General features: G+C 37.3%; 1 protein-coding gene across 1 annotated transcript in view; it reads left to right on the forward strand.

Moving 5' to 3' along the window:
• The window catches only part of CFAP43 (cilia and flagella associated protein 43), a 42,335-nt gene that overhangs the window by 1,005 nt on the left and 24,574 nt on the right, over window positions 1-16,756 (forward strand). The window contains exons 2-11 of the mRNA XM_059477311.1: window positions 993-1,246; window positions 2,041-2,137; window positions 4,897-5,064; window positions 5,996-6,146; window positions 10,596-10,746; window positions 12,148-12,210; window positions 13,135-13,214; window positions 13,916-14,047; window positions 14,817-14,933; window positions 16,027-16,107. Of these exons, the coding sequence (XP_059333294.1) occupies window positions 993-1,246; window positions 2,041-2,137; window positions 4,897-5,064; window positions 5,996-6,146; window positions 10,596-10,746; window positions 12,148-12,210; window positions 13,135-13,214; window positions 13,916-14,047; window positions 14,817-14,933; window positions 16,027-16,107 (1,294 nt within the window). The remainder of the gene's footprint in view (window positions 1-992; window positions 1,247-2,040; window positions 2,138-4,896; window positions 5,065-5,995; window positions 6,147-10,595; window positions 10,747-12,147; window positions 12,211-13,134; window positions 13,215-13,915; window positions 14,048-14,816; window positions 14,934-16,026; window positions 16,108-16,756) is intronic.

The following is a 16,756-nucleotide window of genomic DNA, read 5'->3' on the forward strand; positions in this document are numbered from 1 at the left end:
TGCTGAGGCTTTAGTACCATCTTCTCTGAAGAGTACAAAGGATCAGCAACTGAGCTGATTTTATGACTGACTTATGTTTGTGAAAGGAACATAAAAATATTTCTGGTCATTGCAGAAAACAAAAGTCCTTCCCAGTCAAATTGTCTGATTTGGAAAAAGAGAAGAGATGGGATGTTTCTGAATAACAATTCAAATTATTCAGAGGGAGGATGCTAACAGCAGTGTTGTACACAGAGGGTATCTCTGACACTGCTGGAGCTTTCCTGCCATGGTACCAGGCTGAACTGACATCCTCACTTGGTGGTAGATGCAAATCCCTTTGCTAAGACCACCCTGCTGTTTGTCCACACACTTTTTCAAAAGTAAAAACATCTGCAAGCAGTTACAAATTTGTTGACATGTTGTAAGCTCATAAACAGAGTCCTCCTCAGTAATTTATTTCAGTCCTTGTGTAACACATCCTTTTACATTCCAGACTTTTACCGTGTTAAAGTACTGGAGTCTTCAAAGCAGAACAGTCCTCCTGGTTTGCTTCATATAAACAGAAGCTGTACCTTTATATCTTTTATGTGTATGAGATGAACTATGAAAGTGCAAAAAAGTTAAGCAAACACAACTGGGTCCCAAGTACAGATCCTACCCATGCAGTTCTTTCAAATAAAGTTATACCCTCTGCAGGGATATGTGAAACCAGAGCCTGTGAACTTGGCTGACTTTATTTTTAGTGAAAACTGAAAGAAATAAAAGCATCTCTCCATGTTCTTATGCCAGTTCTTTGTGCATTTTGTGACTATGTTTTTGGAAACAGTGAACTAGTGACTCATAGTACCAGATCTTAGTTGTTGTGGTTTTGCAACATTGGTATGGGGATGAGTCTAACAAATCCCAATCATCAATTCAGTGTAACTTTGGCTGCAGCGTTCCCTTTTGCGCAGTATTTTGAGAAATTTGTGTCTGATTCATGTTTTAACATTCAGTTACTCTGTTTGCAGCTGGGTTCAGGGGTTCTCAAACAAGAACGTGGCCTTTATCAACAATCAAACTGTCTGCTACCCTTGTGGTAACTACATCCTCTTCCTGGACATCAAAACAAAGAAGACAAGAGCAGTGCAGTGTCAGAATGGCCAGGTGGGAGCCTTTGCAGCAAGTGCCAGCAGCCAAGTGGTGGCTTTTTCTGACCGGCAGCTGAATCCCCTCATACACATCTACACTTTTCCAGAACTGAGAAAACTGACAGAGTTAAAAGGTAGTGATGTGGTAACCCTCATCATCATCATTATTTCATTAAAACAGTACTTTAATCATCAGTTTCTGAAGTTGTGGGGCCTTTTTATAAGACTTGTAAACCAGGGACTGTTTGTCCCTGTCACAGGAACTGTCTCATGAAGAGATTCATGGAAAGCAGTGCAAGGAATTTTCCCCTGCACTACTTTTATTTAGGTTTAAGCTAGGGAGGAATATGGCCATACACAATGAAGCTATTTTAAAAGGAAAAGAAGTTAAATGGAATTAGTTTTAGGAAAATGTAGTCAGAATAAGCAATAAAATCATACTGCAGTAGACTCCCAAGCCAGATGAGAAATCCAGGAGTGAGGGATGAGGGTTCTTGCAGTTAAACTTTGGAGTCCAGGATCTAATGTATGGTTTTACCTGCTTCATGTAGTTTCTCTCCTTGGTTTAGTTGCTTACCCTATTCATGTTTCAGTTCCCTTGCCATTTAAATAAGGATCGTGATGCTTGCTTTTTCATGTATTTGAATAAAATTATGACTGCAAAGGATTTCATCGGACGTGGGGAAAAATACTTTACAATTTCAAGGTATTATTGGAAAGGAAATTGAAACAATTCCAAGCAGTGATACATAGGGAGCACTTTTATGATCAAATCAAAAGAATAATCTGCAGTGAAGCAAAGAAATCAAGGGCCTGAAGAATATTTAAAGAGTTAAATGGATATAAAGGAAGTGAGAAGAGTATCTGTGGTATTATAAAATAAAGTCTGGGACAATCAAAGACCATATTCTTTATTTTTACATTTCAGGTGATGCTCAGCTGGACTATACCTTACTTGCATTAAGTTTTAAAGGCCCATATCTGGCCAGTTACTCTTCAATCCCAGAGTTTGTTCTTTCAGTATGGTAAGAGTAAAAAACCAAAATTCTCTTACACCATTTGTATTTAATTCATATTTTTGTGTGACTACTGTTTTAGCATAGATTTGGCTAACAAATATACAAATATGCTACACATACTGGTTGCCTTAATCTCTTCTTTTTTTGTTCCTGACTGATTATTGTCTGCAAACTTTCTGAACCAAAAATGCTGTTTATTTTCTAGTATAAGTAGACACTAGTCAAAATGGCTGTTAGTGGTAGCAAAGTTATCTTTCACCTTCTTCCAGATTTTGCTTTTTGGAGTGCTTCCAGAGCCTTCAGCATCAGTTAATTATCTGTTCACTGTTGGAGGGGGAGCATCATGCTGGTTGTGGAGGAAAGTTGCCTGCTGAAAAGAGGAGAAGGGTTCTAAAGCTGATTGGCACTGCTTTGTCCCCCTGGACTGTTCAGTGGTCCTCTTAATTACTTTTGCTTGATCTTAGTTCTGGCTTATAATTTTGCTCAGTGATTACACTAACTTGGATCACTGGGTTAGATCATAATTTTCTGCTCATTGATTTGAAGTATTATATAATGCAGTGCAGATACAGAAAGGTAGAATATTTAATATTTTAATTGTACTATAAAATATAATCCTGCTCTTGCCTTCATTGCCAGCAAGCTCCCATTGGCTGTGGAGTCTGAGCACTTCAAAATAAATGTGGAGGGTGGAGTAGGAGAGAGGCAAGTGAGGACATGTAAGGAACAGTCAGTATAGTCTCATTTTACTGATGATCTTTTCTTGTACAATTATAAGTGAAGATGCAGAAACTTCTGGAATTTCAGAATTTCAGTAATGAGAGTAGATACTATTACAGATGCCTCTTCTCCCTTCTGAAGAAGAATAATGTTTGCTGTGAACTCTGATCATAGACAGAGAAGGATGTCTGTGCATATCACACTGGAAACCAGCAAAGGCTCACTGGCCTGACAGCTGACACACTCATCACCTGCAGCAGAAGTAGCACACCTGGTCCAGTGTGTTCATTGTGTGCTCTTAAACAAAAATGCACCATCCTGAAAGACTTCTCTAGATTATTCTTAAAACCAGGAACACCTAGAAGTGTTTAAATGCTTTAAAGTAGTAGTAATTTCCAGGGCCAAACAATTTTAACCAGTTTGAATCAGTGTGTTACAACTATCAGCAGGTAATTGTCATAAAAACCATCTAAGACACAAAGAATTTAGTAACAAAATACAATTACATTAGAATATTAAGCTTAGAATGTGCAATAATTTGAACAGAGGTGTGTGAATTTACTGCCAAATCAGGACCTTCATTTTTGTGATTGGATTGTATTGTGTATTCATTGAAGATCTATGTGTGCATAAAGGTCAGAAGTCACAGTGTAGAGCATTGGATGTCATGACTATATCATAATTGCACACCCCAGTACTTTAGGCAGATAGTTTGGAATCAGAGGTGTAAGAGATGTTTTGAAAGATGTCATTCTCAAAATATAAAGAGCTTGTGGATAACTAAAACTGACTTTCATGTGAGATATTTTATCCCTAATATTTATTCTTTGCTGTTCAAAGGAGAAACTTAATGTCAGATTCCTTTTCAGATACATGTTTCACCATAGTTTCAGATCTTCGTAAATTATCTACTATAAAACCCTGTTGGCATTATCTGGTAGGTATGAGACAAGAACATGCTGACAGATCTTTAGAAAGCAAGATAAGCTGATATCTGTAAAAGTCAGAATTGCAGTTTATAGCTTCCTGTAATTTTAATGAGGGCAACTGCATATGTGTGAATAATTCCCACTTTTGCATATGCTATAAATGTTAACCATTGTTTGCTTCTTGATGGTTTCTGTGAGTGAATTTTTTACAGCCAGGCTAAGGGATTATACTGAATCTATTTACAGCAGTGTATGCATTTTACATTTCTCCTCTCAGCAATAATGACAAATACTAAAGCTATAAATATTATTTAGATTAACAGTCAGATAGGTTGTCCAATAAAGTAAAAAACAGTTTTAACCATTTTCTTCAAATGTTGTTAATCAGTTCTTGGATAGCACCTAAAAATGCAATTACCATCAGATATTAATCTGAATATTGAAAAATATTAAAAATAGAGGAGGAGGTCATAAAATAGGTTATACTGGACAAAAGAAAAGTCAACAGAAAGCAGATTCCCAGGTTTCTGTTAGCTACACATAACAGCCCCACACAAACTCTGCCCTGGTTTGTGGCCAAGTTAGTTAACGCAGCCATAGCTTGTATGTCTGCATTCTCAACACAATTACTGTATTATCTAGGTAATTAATCCAGAGATAATCAGAGGCTGAATGTGATTTCTTTCCTCATTATCACACCTTCCAGCTGCAAGCACTACAGTCATTATGTTACAGATTGGAAAAGCAAGGCTGGGGTGCTGAAGAGTTAATTGTTTGGGCCCATTTTAGTTGTTGCTGATGGAGCTAATGAAAAAGAAATCCGTTTCACTTGACCATTAGTCTTTTCACGAAAGGGATTGACTGATAATGTTTCTAAAATGTCAGTTATTCAATCATTTTCTAGCAGTAATAATTTTATGTGTGGCTAATTAACCACATCCTTTTCATTCTCAAGAGGACCTTACTGTTTTGACAGCAGAAATTTTTTGTCAGTGACAAAGTATTTGTTTTCCAGACTGGATCTTGAACATCAGTCCTAATCAAATCCCGGCCTTTGGCTTCAATGTTTTTTACCTGTTTAATGGATTTAATTTTCTTTTATTCTCCTTAATGAAGGAACTGGCAAGAAAATATCCTCCTGTGCAGTGAGCATCAGCCAGGGCTCACAGGAACCTCTCTGAGTTTTAACCCCATGAATTGGCAGCAGCTGTGTTTTGTTGCTGAGAGCTCTGTTACCATCTGGTGCATTGAAAAGAGCAAGGACGAGTATCTCCTCATACGACAGTGAGTGGAACCACCCTCAGGCTAAGAGCAACCTCTATAAGTATATTTTAATAATTAAAGACTGGCAGCACACATCTATTTGCAAAGGATTTAGTCCCACTTAGTTCACCTAGGTATTGCAGTCAGTAATTACTAAATCACAACCACTATAAATCTGTCTAGTCAAGCAAGTGAATTAAATTTATGATTTCATTTCTTAGTACTCACATGACAAGATTATGCACACCATGAAGCTAATACTAAATCAGCTGCCTTGGCAGCCTTGATCAAAAGCTGTGTGACTGAATAAAGATAGTGCCTGGACTGCTTTTCTGTACATGGCTTTCTTGAGTATTGCTTTTGTAGCTATGAAAGCATCAAATTTAGCTCAATTTGTACAAGCATAGTTAAACAATATCTTGTTGGAATCACAAATTGTACCAAAAGCTGTATCAGTTTTCGATGTGATTTCCAACTTCTGTGGCTAATTTACAGGTCCAGAGAGCATAGCTCTGTCAATGCAATTCACTGAGCACAGCAAAACTAGAATTTATTTATGCCAAAATGTGTTTTGAGGTTGGTGGAAAAGTAGCATGTACCACTGAAGTTGGACTTGTTGACATATAAAACCTGTGCTTCGAGGTGGCAGCTACTCTGCCATTCCCAGCTGTGTTTAATCTCATTAACTATTAATGTAATCAACATATTGCCACATCCACAGTTACACTAATGAAAGTATAAACAAGGCCTTAATTTGTGATCTGAAAAAAATACCAAAGGGCTTTTGCCTTTTGGCATTACAGAATGCATATGTAAATACACAGGCATACTTATTTTTCCTCCATTCAGTTTGCAGAAATAAAGCCCATTTTAAAAACAGCTTCTCCATTTTGTATCAGTGGTTGCTATTCATATCTCTGCTCCTCTGACTGTGTCTTTTGCCTTTTCACAGCCCTGTGAAACTCCCTGATGAACAGGGAGCCATGAGTCCTCATAAGGATTTGTTTTTCCCACCTTCTCGTAAAGATGATCCATACTATGGCCCTGATTTGCCAATTTCAGCCATTGGTGGACTGGAAGGAGATGAAGCAGAAACATTTGTGGTAGTTACTGAATTTTTCCCTTTTTACTATTGCCAGTCATATTTTCTATACAAATACTTGTTAATAAATTCATAATTCTAATGCTTATTAAATAGGTACAACCCAGTAAATAGATCTGTTATCTCAACAATATTTTTGAAATCCATTTTTCCAGGAGACTGAGAAGGCATAATGCTGCTGCATAGTGCAGTACAGTGTTGAGATGTTTGACATAGCTCCTAGCATAAATCTGTGTACTGGAGGTTTGAATCTCTGTCAGCATTTAACTGTGCCTTGCTAAAATGACCTGCTGAAAACTTGAAAACTTATTCCCATGCTAAATTAACCCTCATGTATTCTTGCTTCCCATTGGGATTTTCTTTTTGACATTGAAAATATTTCAAGCTATGAAAATGTTGAAGGGTTTTTTCCAGACAGAAACCCCTGCTTCTGAAATACATTCCCATACCACTGGAAGTGTTGGACCTTGCCATTGGTCTCACTTATATTTGATTATTTACTTTTTATCCACCCTTGAGGTGCCTCTTTTTAGAGGCTTCAAAAGTCTTCTCATTTTGTTTGAAATTTTACTTTCCCATGACTACCAGCTAGAAGTGTGAAAACATTTAATTTACAAATCTGGGATTCTCTTCTTAGATTAAGGCCATCAATTTCTATTTGGTGGCTTGTGGTGTATATGAGGCACCAAAACTGGCATGCATCAAATGACACTGGCATTATATACTGCATCTGCTCAATGGACAAATGGGTGTTCTGTATTAGTGTACAAAGTAGAGTCAAAAGGTAAAACCAGGAAATTATGTTTTCCTGACTTCATAATCTTTTTGTTGCTTCATGCTTTCACAATGGTAGAGGTTTTTTAACTGTAGAACTAGTTTCCTATGGTTTTTAAGGACAATCAAGAACTATTAAAAAAATCCTTTGTTGATTCTAAATACATGTGAACTGTTCCTCTTTGAGATCACTTAGAACGTACAAAGTAAAGACAATATATGCTCATCTGGGGCCTTGTCATTTTCTTTTGCTTTACTGCTTCTTAGGTTATGTGCAGATGATAAATTCTGCAAAACCCACTTTGTTCTTTATTCTGTAAAGTGAATTACAAGTAGTATTGGAGAAAAAACAGTTCCTGTGTTAGGTCTGTGAGGCTTTATAGAATTTGTCCTTGAATAGATGCCATACTGTGCAGTAGTGGTAGGTTCTCATGCTTGAACTTGCAGAACCATGTTGGGGACTTTTCCACATGGAAAAGTTTATGCTTTCAGCCATGGTTGATATATGTACTAGAGATCTTTATAGGGTCTTTGCATTCCCAGCTGCCTTCAGAAAACCTAGATTTCTTTTTAGCACCTTCAATGTGATTATGTTCTCCTTATCCATAGAAATATTTCTGGAGTAAGAGTAAACTGTTCTAATAGTCTTCATTGAACATTTCATTTTCTTTCAAATTATATGGTAAATATTTCAATAGTTATTTACTGTCCAGTTTTCTTAGATGGGTGTATTTTGGTTGTTAGTAGTGGTAGGTAATGAACAAGTTGTTTAGAAATGAAATGGGGTTTTTCTCAGAAATACAGGCCCTTGTTCCTTTTGTTGTGGGGGTGGTATGTTGTTTCCTGTGTACTAAACTGTGAGGTTCTACACTCAGAGTTTACCTCTGGGAGGCAATGAATCTGTTTCTGGCATTTTTTCACCTTGCTCCAGTAAATGGTAGCTGGGTAATTTTTTTTAGGACTTGAATTTATTGTGCCTCCCAGGACTAATTCTCTCCTCCACGCATGCCTGTGCACATAAACCCCATCTCTAACCGAGCAGAAAAACTGAGCCCTCTTAGATCTTCTAAGCCCTGACACTGGAGGGAAATCCTTGTGATTGTGCTGTCACGTTTAGCCTCTTTCCAACACCCCAGCACTGAAAAGCCAGCCCGGTGTGCTGGTTTGCCTCGTGGAGGTGTGTCAGTGTTCCGTGCTCCAGAGCCACGTACTGAGACTGGCTACGAACCCAAGTGTAACCACAGCGGGGCAGCAGAGGGAAAGGATTGAAATATCCCACAGCTTTCCAGCCTTTTCTTCCTTCCTCAGAGTTTTCTAAATGTGCTTTACCACAGAATCACAGAATGTGCTCGGTTGGAAGGGCCCTACAAGGATCATGGAGTCCAGCTCCTTGCCCTGCTCAGGACCATCCCCAGGTGTCACACCCTGTCCCTGAGAGTGGTGTCCAAACTCTTGAACTCTGTCAGCCTTGGTGATGTGACCTCCGCCTGGGGAGCCTCTTCCAATGCCCAGCCAGCCTCTGGTGAAGAAACTTTCTCTAATGTCCAACCTAAACCTCCTGTGATACAGGCCATTCCTTCAGGTCCTGTCACTGTCACCGCAGAGCAGAGATCAGTGTCTGTCCCTGCTCTTCCCCTCACAAGGAAGTTGTAGTTGCAGTGAGGTCTCCCCTCTGTCTCCTTTTCCAGGCTGAAAAGACCAAATGACTTCACCTACTCTTTATATGACTCCCCCTCTAGAGCCTTAACTATCTTCCTAGCCCTCCTTTGGATACTCTCTAACACTGTATTATCCTTCTTATATTGCAGTGACCAAAACTGCTCACAATGTTCCAGGTGAAGCAGCCCCAGTGCAGAGCAGAGTGGGACAATCAAGCCCACTTGAATCCATTTCACCTCTAGCACCAATTTTATTCCATTGTCTTTTTATAAAACTTTTTGTGGCAAGGATCCATCATGGATTTTTTTCCCCTGATGAGGTGCTACTCAAAAGGGAGAGAAGTCAAAGAAAGACAGCATTATTATTATTATTATTATTATTATTATTATTATTATTATTATTATGCACCACCATACCATTGTACAGTCCAAGAAGCAACCTGGTTGGGGATTTACATAATCTCATCCTAGGCTTAGCATATTTTTATATGTAAAGACAGTCATGGCAGAAGGTACAAAGGAACACTGCAGAAATTGTGTTTACCCAGAAAGCTTCTGTTTTGCAGAAGTTCAGTTACAACCTTCCCAAAGATTTGTGATGTTCAAGCCTTATAAAATCAGTGAAAATGCCTATATTAGATGTTTTTCTGGGTGATGTAAAGCCCTATTTGCTGTAAATTTGTTACTGTCAGCCTTATTTGATTTATAAAGTAAATATTAATATACTTTATTCCTGTAACATTTTTCCCCTGAGAAACTAAAAATGCTTTGTAGGCATAAATAAATAGAATGTAAGTTACTTACCCAAAGTCACATAACAAGGGCTTGGTATATTTTGCTAATGAAATCTAGGTACTTATGGATATCTGTCCTATGTTTTCATCACAAGTTCATCCATATTTTCTCTTTTTATAGAACCTTTAGTGAGACAAAAGGTGTTTTACAGAATCATACATAGGACCTTCTTTTTTTTTCATCCATCATATTGTTTAGTGACCCTCACCACTTCTGCACACATGTATGGTGCTTTGAATCCTCTCTTTTAAATGTTCTCCCAAAGTTTTCTTGTGTTTGTCCCCCTCTTCCCCTCCTGAATTCTCTTTAATCTGGTTCTTTCTGTAAGGGCATTTTTATGACCTCTGTCACTGTTTTATCTGAACAGGCCACTCTCTGTCTTTAATAATATTTGCTGGAGAAGTTCTGTTCTTCCTGTTTTATGGAGGACAGATTTATGAGAGTTATTTTAGCAAAATGAAATTCAAGGCACATGGGAAGTCCAGGTCAGGGATATTTCTAGCACTTATTTGCAGATGACACAAAGATTGACAAAGCTGTTTTACAGAGCAATTTGGATTATACAATAAGATAAGGTATTCAAACAAAATGTGTTTTAGTGCTGCTAGGTATGCAAGAACCACATGTTCACGTTTTGGCAATAAAGTGGAAGAATATTCTGAAAAGCAGTTTGAAAGGCATTTGTTGTGGTGAGGTCATAATAAGTAACCATTTAAATTTGGGCTTCTAGTGCCCTTCTGACATTTAAAGAACCCTCTAGGGGCTCAGTGTATTGAATTTTATCATAATTCTATCATTAAAACTTTGGAAAATGCCCCTGTTGTGGTAGGTCAATATCTTTGTGAGGATAGGGAAGATACTGGAGGGATTTCCAAGCTAGAAATAAAATTGTAACAGATGCAAGTGCTGGAGAATAAATCCAGATAAATGCAAATTTAAAACTAGATAGTTTTTCATTGAAAATATAATTCATCATTTAAACAAGTTTCTAGAGGGAGAAGTGATTTTTCCACCACAGTCTCCAGATATACACTTTTTTGGAGAATGTTCTCTGTCAAGTTACTGGTTTCAGTGAAGGGATGACTGAATAAAATAATGCTGATGTTAAACATGATGTCAGACTCTGAGGTAATGATTTTTTTTTTCTTATCTTGAAACGTATGTAAGAGCTTGTACAGATATTTGTCCATTGTTGATTGAACTTGTTTATTTTCATGCTGAAGCCTAGAAATTGTATTAAGACTTCAGTGCATCCCACTGCCCACTGCTGGACTGCAGCCTCAGAAATATACATGGGCTGTAAAGAAGGATATGTTTTGGCAATTGATGCTGAGCAATACAGTGTTTCTGTTCTTCAACAAAAATCTCCACCTGGTAAGAAATAGCTGAGTGGGTTTCATTCAAGCAGGAAAGAAAGTAGATAGGTGAAAGCTTTTTGTGCTTTCTTCTGTTCTTCTATTGGGTACCTTACAGAAATTCTAAAGCTGTTTTGTAGAACCCTTTTTTTTTATTAGTAGAGTAAACAAATGAGAATGTCTTTTGAGATTCTGTGGGGGTGTTTTTAACAGCCAATAACTAACTTTCATTTTTCCTCATAAAAAAACCAAAAAAACCCCCAAAAAACTGTAAATAGATCAAAATTTATTAAATTAACTGTGTTTCCAGGAATCCTGAGGTGGTGTCTCCTCTGCTAAGTGCCACTACTCTTCTGTGCCCATTAAGAGGGCTCCTAAATGGAGTATGCTGAGACACAGCCAGCAAAAATTTTTCCTTAGGCAATGTGTACCCCATCATCCTTTGATGGGATGGAAAGTGTCAATCCTGTGGTGCACATGAAGTTCATACCTTGGTCAGGCCTAGGAGGGGTACTGGAATATACTTCTCCCTAACATAGGGATGTTTCCCTAACAAACACTGAATTAGTGGTAATAGATAATCTCCTGATAATCTTATTTTCTTCTGTTTACATATAGCACATGATTTTTTAAGCTGCAGTAAGTACCCTGACTTCATTTTTGATAGTTAACACCAAAATGGAAGGCTGCTTTTAAAACAATCTAACAAACCAGCATTATTTCTCTTTTTAAAACAATCAGACTTTTAAATTTAGCAAATCAAGAGTTGGAAATCATCAAGAAATAAAAACCTGAGGTGTGACCAGAACTGTTTTTGTTAGTTGAGTAGAAGGCAAGAAGAATATTGGCCATTTGGGCCTTTTCTTGGCCTGTGTGTTCATCTTTGAGTCCTGTCCTAAAACTGTTTAACAAAATGCTGTGTATTTATATTATACTGAAGCTTCTGCTTAATTTAAACCAGGCTGCAATCTGTATCTAGCAGAATGCTTAAGTGCATGGCTAGCTCTAAGCACATGCTGAATTCCTGATATGGTGCTGCAAACAGAATCATAAGGAGCCACAACATTTCACTTAGGCATTGTTTTCAGAGTGGCTGAATTTTCCTTCTAAGTGTATAAAAATAAATTTTTGTTAGAAATAAGAATACCATAACTTGGTACTAGAAGATAAATCTGCATCTGAGCCACTCTCCACACTTAAGTCCATGTTATCTCCTTGTTACAGCTGTAAACTGAATAACAGAACTGTGCTTGCTCAGTTGCATAGATGGCAGAAATGGTAGATATTAGGAAGAATGCACATTTTTCATTTAGCATACTGAAGCTGGCCTTTTGTTGAATAGAGTGGAATACAACTGACTTGTTTTGCAATATTGATCTACAAACAAAGTTGACATTCTAAATTGTTTTCTTTTGTGCAGAGGTCATGCAGAAAATAGCAGATGTGGTGTCCTATGCTCGTAGTGAAGTGCAGAAAAAGAAAGGTATTTCCATGTTCAAATGAAGCTAATAGATTTTTAGGCAGCACTGCTGATGTCTGGGAGTAATAATATGTGAGTGCAGCTGGAAGCCACTGGTTAGAAAAACTCATCTTACACTGGCCTCTGCAAGACACATTGTTGGCAATCTTGTGTGTGTTTACATGACAAAAGATTAACAGCTTTTCTGCTAAGAGACAGCCAAATTAAAAGCCTCAGGAGAAACAGTGACAGTGGGAAAAATTGTGTTCATTCTAATTTAAATTGGAATAAGTGGTGCTAGAAGAGGTTCCCTACTGCTTAGTTTAGCATTTCTGTAGAACTGCAATCACTCATAATTTATCTGAGTTAGGATTTAGGGGTTTGTCTCAAATGCTTTGTTTTGGGCACCACAGTACAAAAAAGAATGGATGAACTTCAGCACATTTCCACAAGGGCTGTTACAGTCGTGTTACATTACATACAAATTTGGTGTGAGAAAACTGTTTGTTCAGCCTGGAGAAAAGGAAATGAGGGATTTTACCATTGCTTTAGCTATCCAGTGAAAGGTTACAGAGAAGATACAACCAAACACAGTTTGCATCAACAGGAATTCTGGGTATATTTCAGGAAATAAATACTTTCACAGTGAAGGTAGTCAGCCATTGGGACAAATTGCCCAGAGAAGACATGGGATTGCCATTTTTGGGTATATTCAGACCTTAGCTGATATGAGTCTGGGCAACATAATTCAACTTTGCAGAGGGTTCCGAGTTTGAAATCAGCTCTGAGCAGGAGGTTGGATTAGAGGACTTCTAGGATCCCTTCCAATCTAAATGACTCATGATCCTTTTACTCACAAATAAATAGTAAATTATCCTGGATTTGGAGTTGCAGCACATGGTTGAAATAAATTAAATTTGATATTTTGTGTTGGTTTTGTGCTTTCAGGTCGCAAACCAAGCAATCTGCAAAAACCTGTTTTACTTACCATGGCATTTTGTAAAGAGGGACTGTATGCAGCTGGACATGTAAGGCATCCTTTGTGCTTTTGATTTACTCTGAGTGTGTGAAAATATGCATTCAAATGGAGTATATTTGCAGAGTTCACTGCAAAGACAGGAGTTAAGAAAAAGTGAGGGGCTGCAGGACCATAAAGTTCCTCTCTGGTGTTGACTATATTACTTTGTTAAGGCTTGACACAAGGGAGCAGAGTGTGAAAGGATTCCATTTTTGTACTCAAAGAAGCAATAAAAGAGGATAATCCTGGTTTTATTTAAGAATATTGTAGAGGAACAGAAATGAAGGATGGACAAAATAGGAAAGGAGAGAAAATGGCCAATAGAATTACCAAATTATTTTGTGCAATATCTAACTCAATATCTAACTCAATCTGAAAATGCCATTGTACATTCTCAAGTGGGAGACAAATTCTTACACTGTCTCAAAAACAACAATATGAAATCAAAAGCATTATCTAATGAGAGAATCTGTTGTTATCAAACATGGACTGTCACTAAGAATCGTATTAAAGAACACCTTTATGTTCAATAGATTTATTATCTCAGTTTAGAGTGCTTTAATTTAAACCTACTAAAGACAAATGACACCATTGGTGATGGGATGCAGTTAAACTCTGCTGCTCTAGTGATATTCTTAAGATCTTGCAGTTTATTTTGCCAGATAGTATAACTGACATAGACCTCATGTGGATTTGTACTTTTCTGCACAGGAGGGCATTTTAATCTTTTATCACATCAAAGATCTGCAGTATGAGATAAAAATCTCTGCTGATATCTCAGAGCCCATATCCAGCCTCGTGTTTTCTCCTGATTACACCAGTCTGCTGCTTGTCACTGACCAGGTACAACATTTGAGATAACAGCACTGCATAATGGGATATTCCTGGGATTCTATATGAATATGCTGATACTATTAGTACAAAATGTTTATGTAATCACACAAGTACAAAATGTTTAATGTAATCACACAAGTCAACAAATTATATCAGAAGATAACATAGTCCATTCTGTGTTTTTACTGAAAATTGGAAAGACTTTTAATGAAGCACAGAACAATTGTCTCCTACAGATGATGGAATATAAAGTACCTAAATGTTGGGATTTCCCAACAGAAATCCTTGTGTGTGTTCAGTTGAGTACATGTTCAGGGTCTCTCATGTGTCCAAGTCATGGATCTACTGGGCCTGAATTCCAGGCTTGATGTGTGCCTGCAGAGGGAGAAAAGTGTACCTTGGGTGTATCAGACCTACTGTGACTCTGCAGTAGGGTTGTTCTCTCTACAGACATGAAGTTTTGTGCTGATGTCTATTTATTCATTTCTTGAGTAACATGAAATTGGGTGTGTTTAAATTACTTTATTAAAGCAAGTTTGAGAAACAAAACTTCTTGAAAATCTGGTTAACTGGAGTGCTCTAAAAGGAACTAACATTAACCAGGGTAAATTAATATAATCCTCTAAACTCAGATGAATCCTACTAGGCACATTTTACCTAAGGTTTGAGTCAAATATAAAAGCTCAAAGAGTGAAGCTCAGAAAGATGGGAGGGGTTTTTTTAAGTCTTCAAAAGCTTCTAATATGCCAGTGATGGATTATTTCTCTGTATTTGTCAGGGAACAGTCTATAGTTACAGACCTGCCCATAGTGGAGAAACTGTCAAACTCTTGGATGCATCCGGCAGTTGTTTTCTGGCAGCTGATTTTCTTACTCCAGGGAACAACTACTGTGTGGTAAGTAATTGTATTATTTGTAATATAGAATAATAGCTCTTTTCAGGTAACCAATATGTTCTAAGGCACAAAATGAAAAGCCTTGCAGAAATCAAATTGTTCTGATATTTGTTACAGTTATGTAACTTCTCATTAAGGAAGTAAATGGCATTAATTTAGCTATAGTCTATAAAAGGGTCAGAACTTTTATACTGGGTTTCAGGTTGGATAATTTATGTTGTATTGGTTCTGATGCTGATTTGTGTGACTTAGATTGTTCAGGAAGATAGCTGAGCAAAAGATGGATTCATTTCAGAGAACTGATGTTGTCCAACAATTGCTACTGATCTTTTCAGCCCTCTGCACAGATTGGAACATCCTGAGAGATACTTCTGTGCTGAGTCCAGGGACCAAGAATGCCTTACTCATGCACCTGTCCATTCTTAGAAATTCCTTGTTTTTCACTGTCTTTTACCCCTGCAAGACATATATCTTAGCCACCAATTCATTTCCAGGCCATGAATTCTCCAGGTAGCCAGCCTAGAAAACCTGGGGTCATAGTTTATTAAATTGGCTGAATCTCTTTGTTCACCATTAGCATGGGAATGCTAAATTTTACCTGACTGTGTGTGAGTAGTGTGAAGGTTGACTGATCTCTAGCCTTACTTCTTCTAAGCCTTACTCCTTGTAATTATGGAATTACAAAACTACCTGGATATCGGAAGAACTCAATTGTTTTGATACCCATCATTTTTCCTGTGAGAAAATGAGACCTCTTCTCAAGGCCTTTCCTTTGCAAATAAAATGATAAGCACGTTGTTCTATTGCTGTCAGGATGGCAGGAGTGCTAATATTGATCAAGCTAACAAATTTTGCCCTAAATTGTCTCATTCTGCTAGAAGCTGCAGGAATGCACAAAAATTATTGAAAGTGTTCCTTAAGTTGATGTACCTTGCAGCACCAGGATTTAGTGAAAAGCTAAATAATCCCAAGTAACCTTAATCTGCCATGCTCAGTGATTATTTGAATATATATTCTATAGGACATCACTAGTCACTTCCAGACTATTTGGTTGTTTCATCCTCTTCTGACTCTGTTTTTCTCTGTTCAACAGTCTGTAACAATTACAGGGGAAGTACAAGTTTGGTCCTTGGAAGATGGAACTTTCCTCAGCAAGATAAACCTTGATACTGAGGTACAAGTAACCAGGAGCTTATATCATGACTGATACTTAAAAATTTCTGTATTTTTAAATTGATAGCATCATATTCCACAGATTTGCATCAATCAGTGCAGAGGAAATCTCAGTAATGTCTTTGAGCAACCCATCAATGAGATTTAAAGATTATCTTTCAGAATGTTTCCTTGAGCTAATCCTGTCATGTTTTTATCTTGACTTCAAAGAAGAGGAAACATTTCAGCCAAATGTCCTCATGATGCATCTTTCAGTATTTCAGTACATCTTTGTAAAAAAATCTAATTTTTTATGGTATTTTTTTTTAATGAGTGACAGAAAAGTTTCAAAAGTATATAAGCTAAATGCCTTGACTGATAATGAAAAACAGGTTTTAAGAATTGAATTGCTGAAAGTATTTCCAACTGTTAATGCCTTGTCCTGATTTAAGATGCATTCAGACCCTGAAATCTGACATAGTAAAGAATAAAACCCCTTTCTATAACAGCTATACACACAACAGTGCACTCACTGTTTTATTTAGGTGAAACTTCTTTCACTTAAAATCTGGAGAGTGGATATAATGGTTTTTTTTTTCTCTGTAAAGAACAGAATTAAGTTTTGATGTGTAGCTACAAAGCATAGATAAAATTTCCATTATGTCTCTAAA

The sequence above is a fragment of the Ammospiza nelsoni genome, chromosome 8 (genome assembly GCF_027579445.1).
Source record: "Ammospiza nelsoni isolate bAmmNel1 chromosome 8, bAmmNel1.pri, whole genome shotgun sequence".
NCBI lineage: Eukaryota > Metazoa > Chordata > Aves > Passeriformes > Passerellidae > Ammospiza > Ammospiza nelsoni.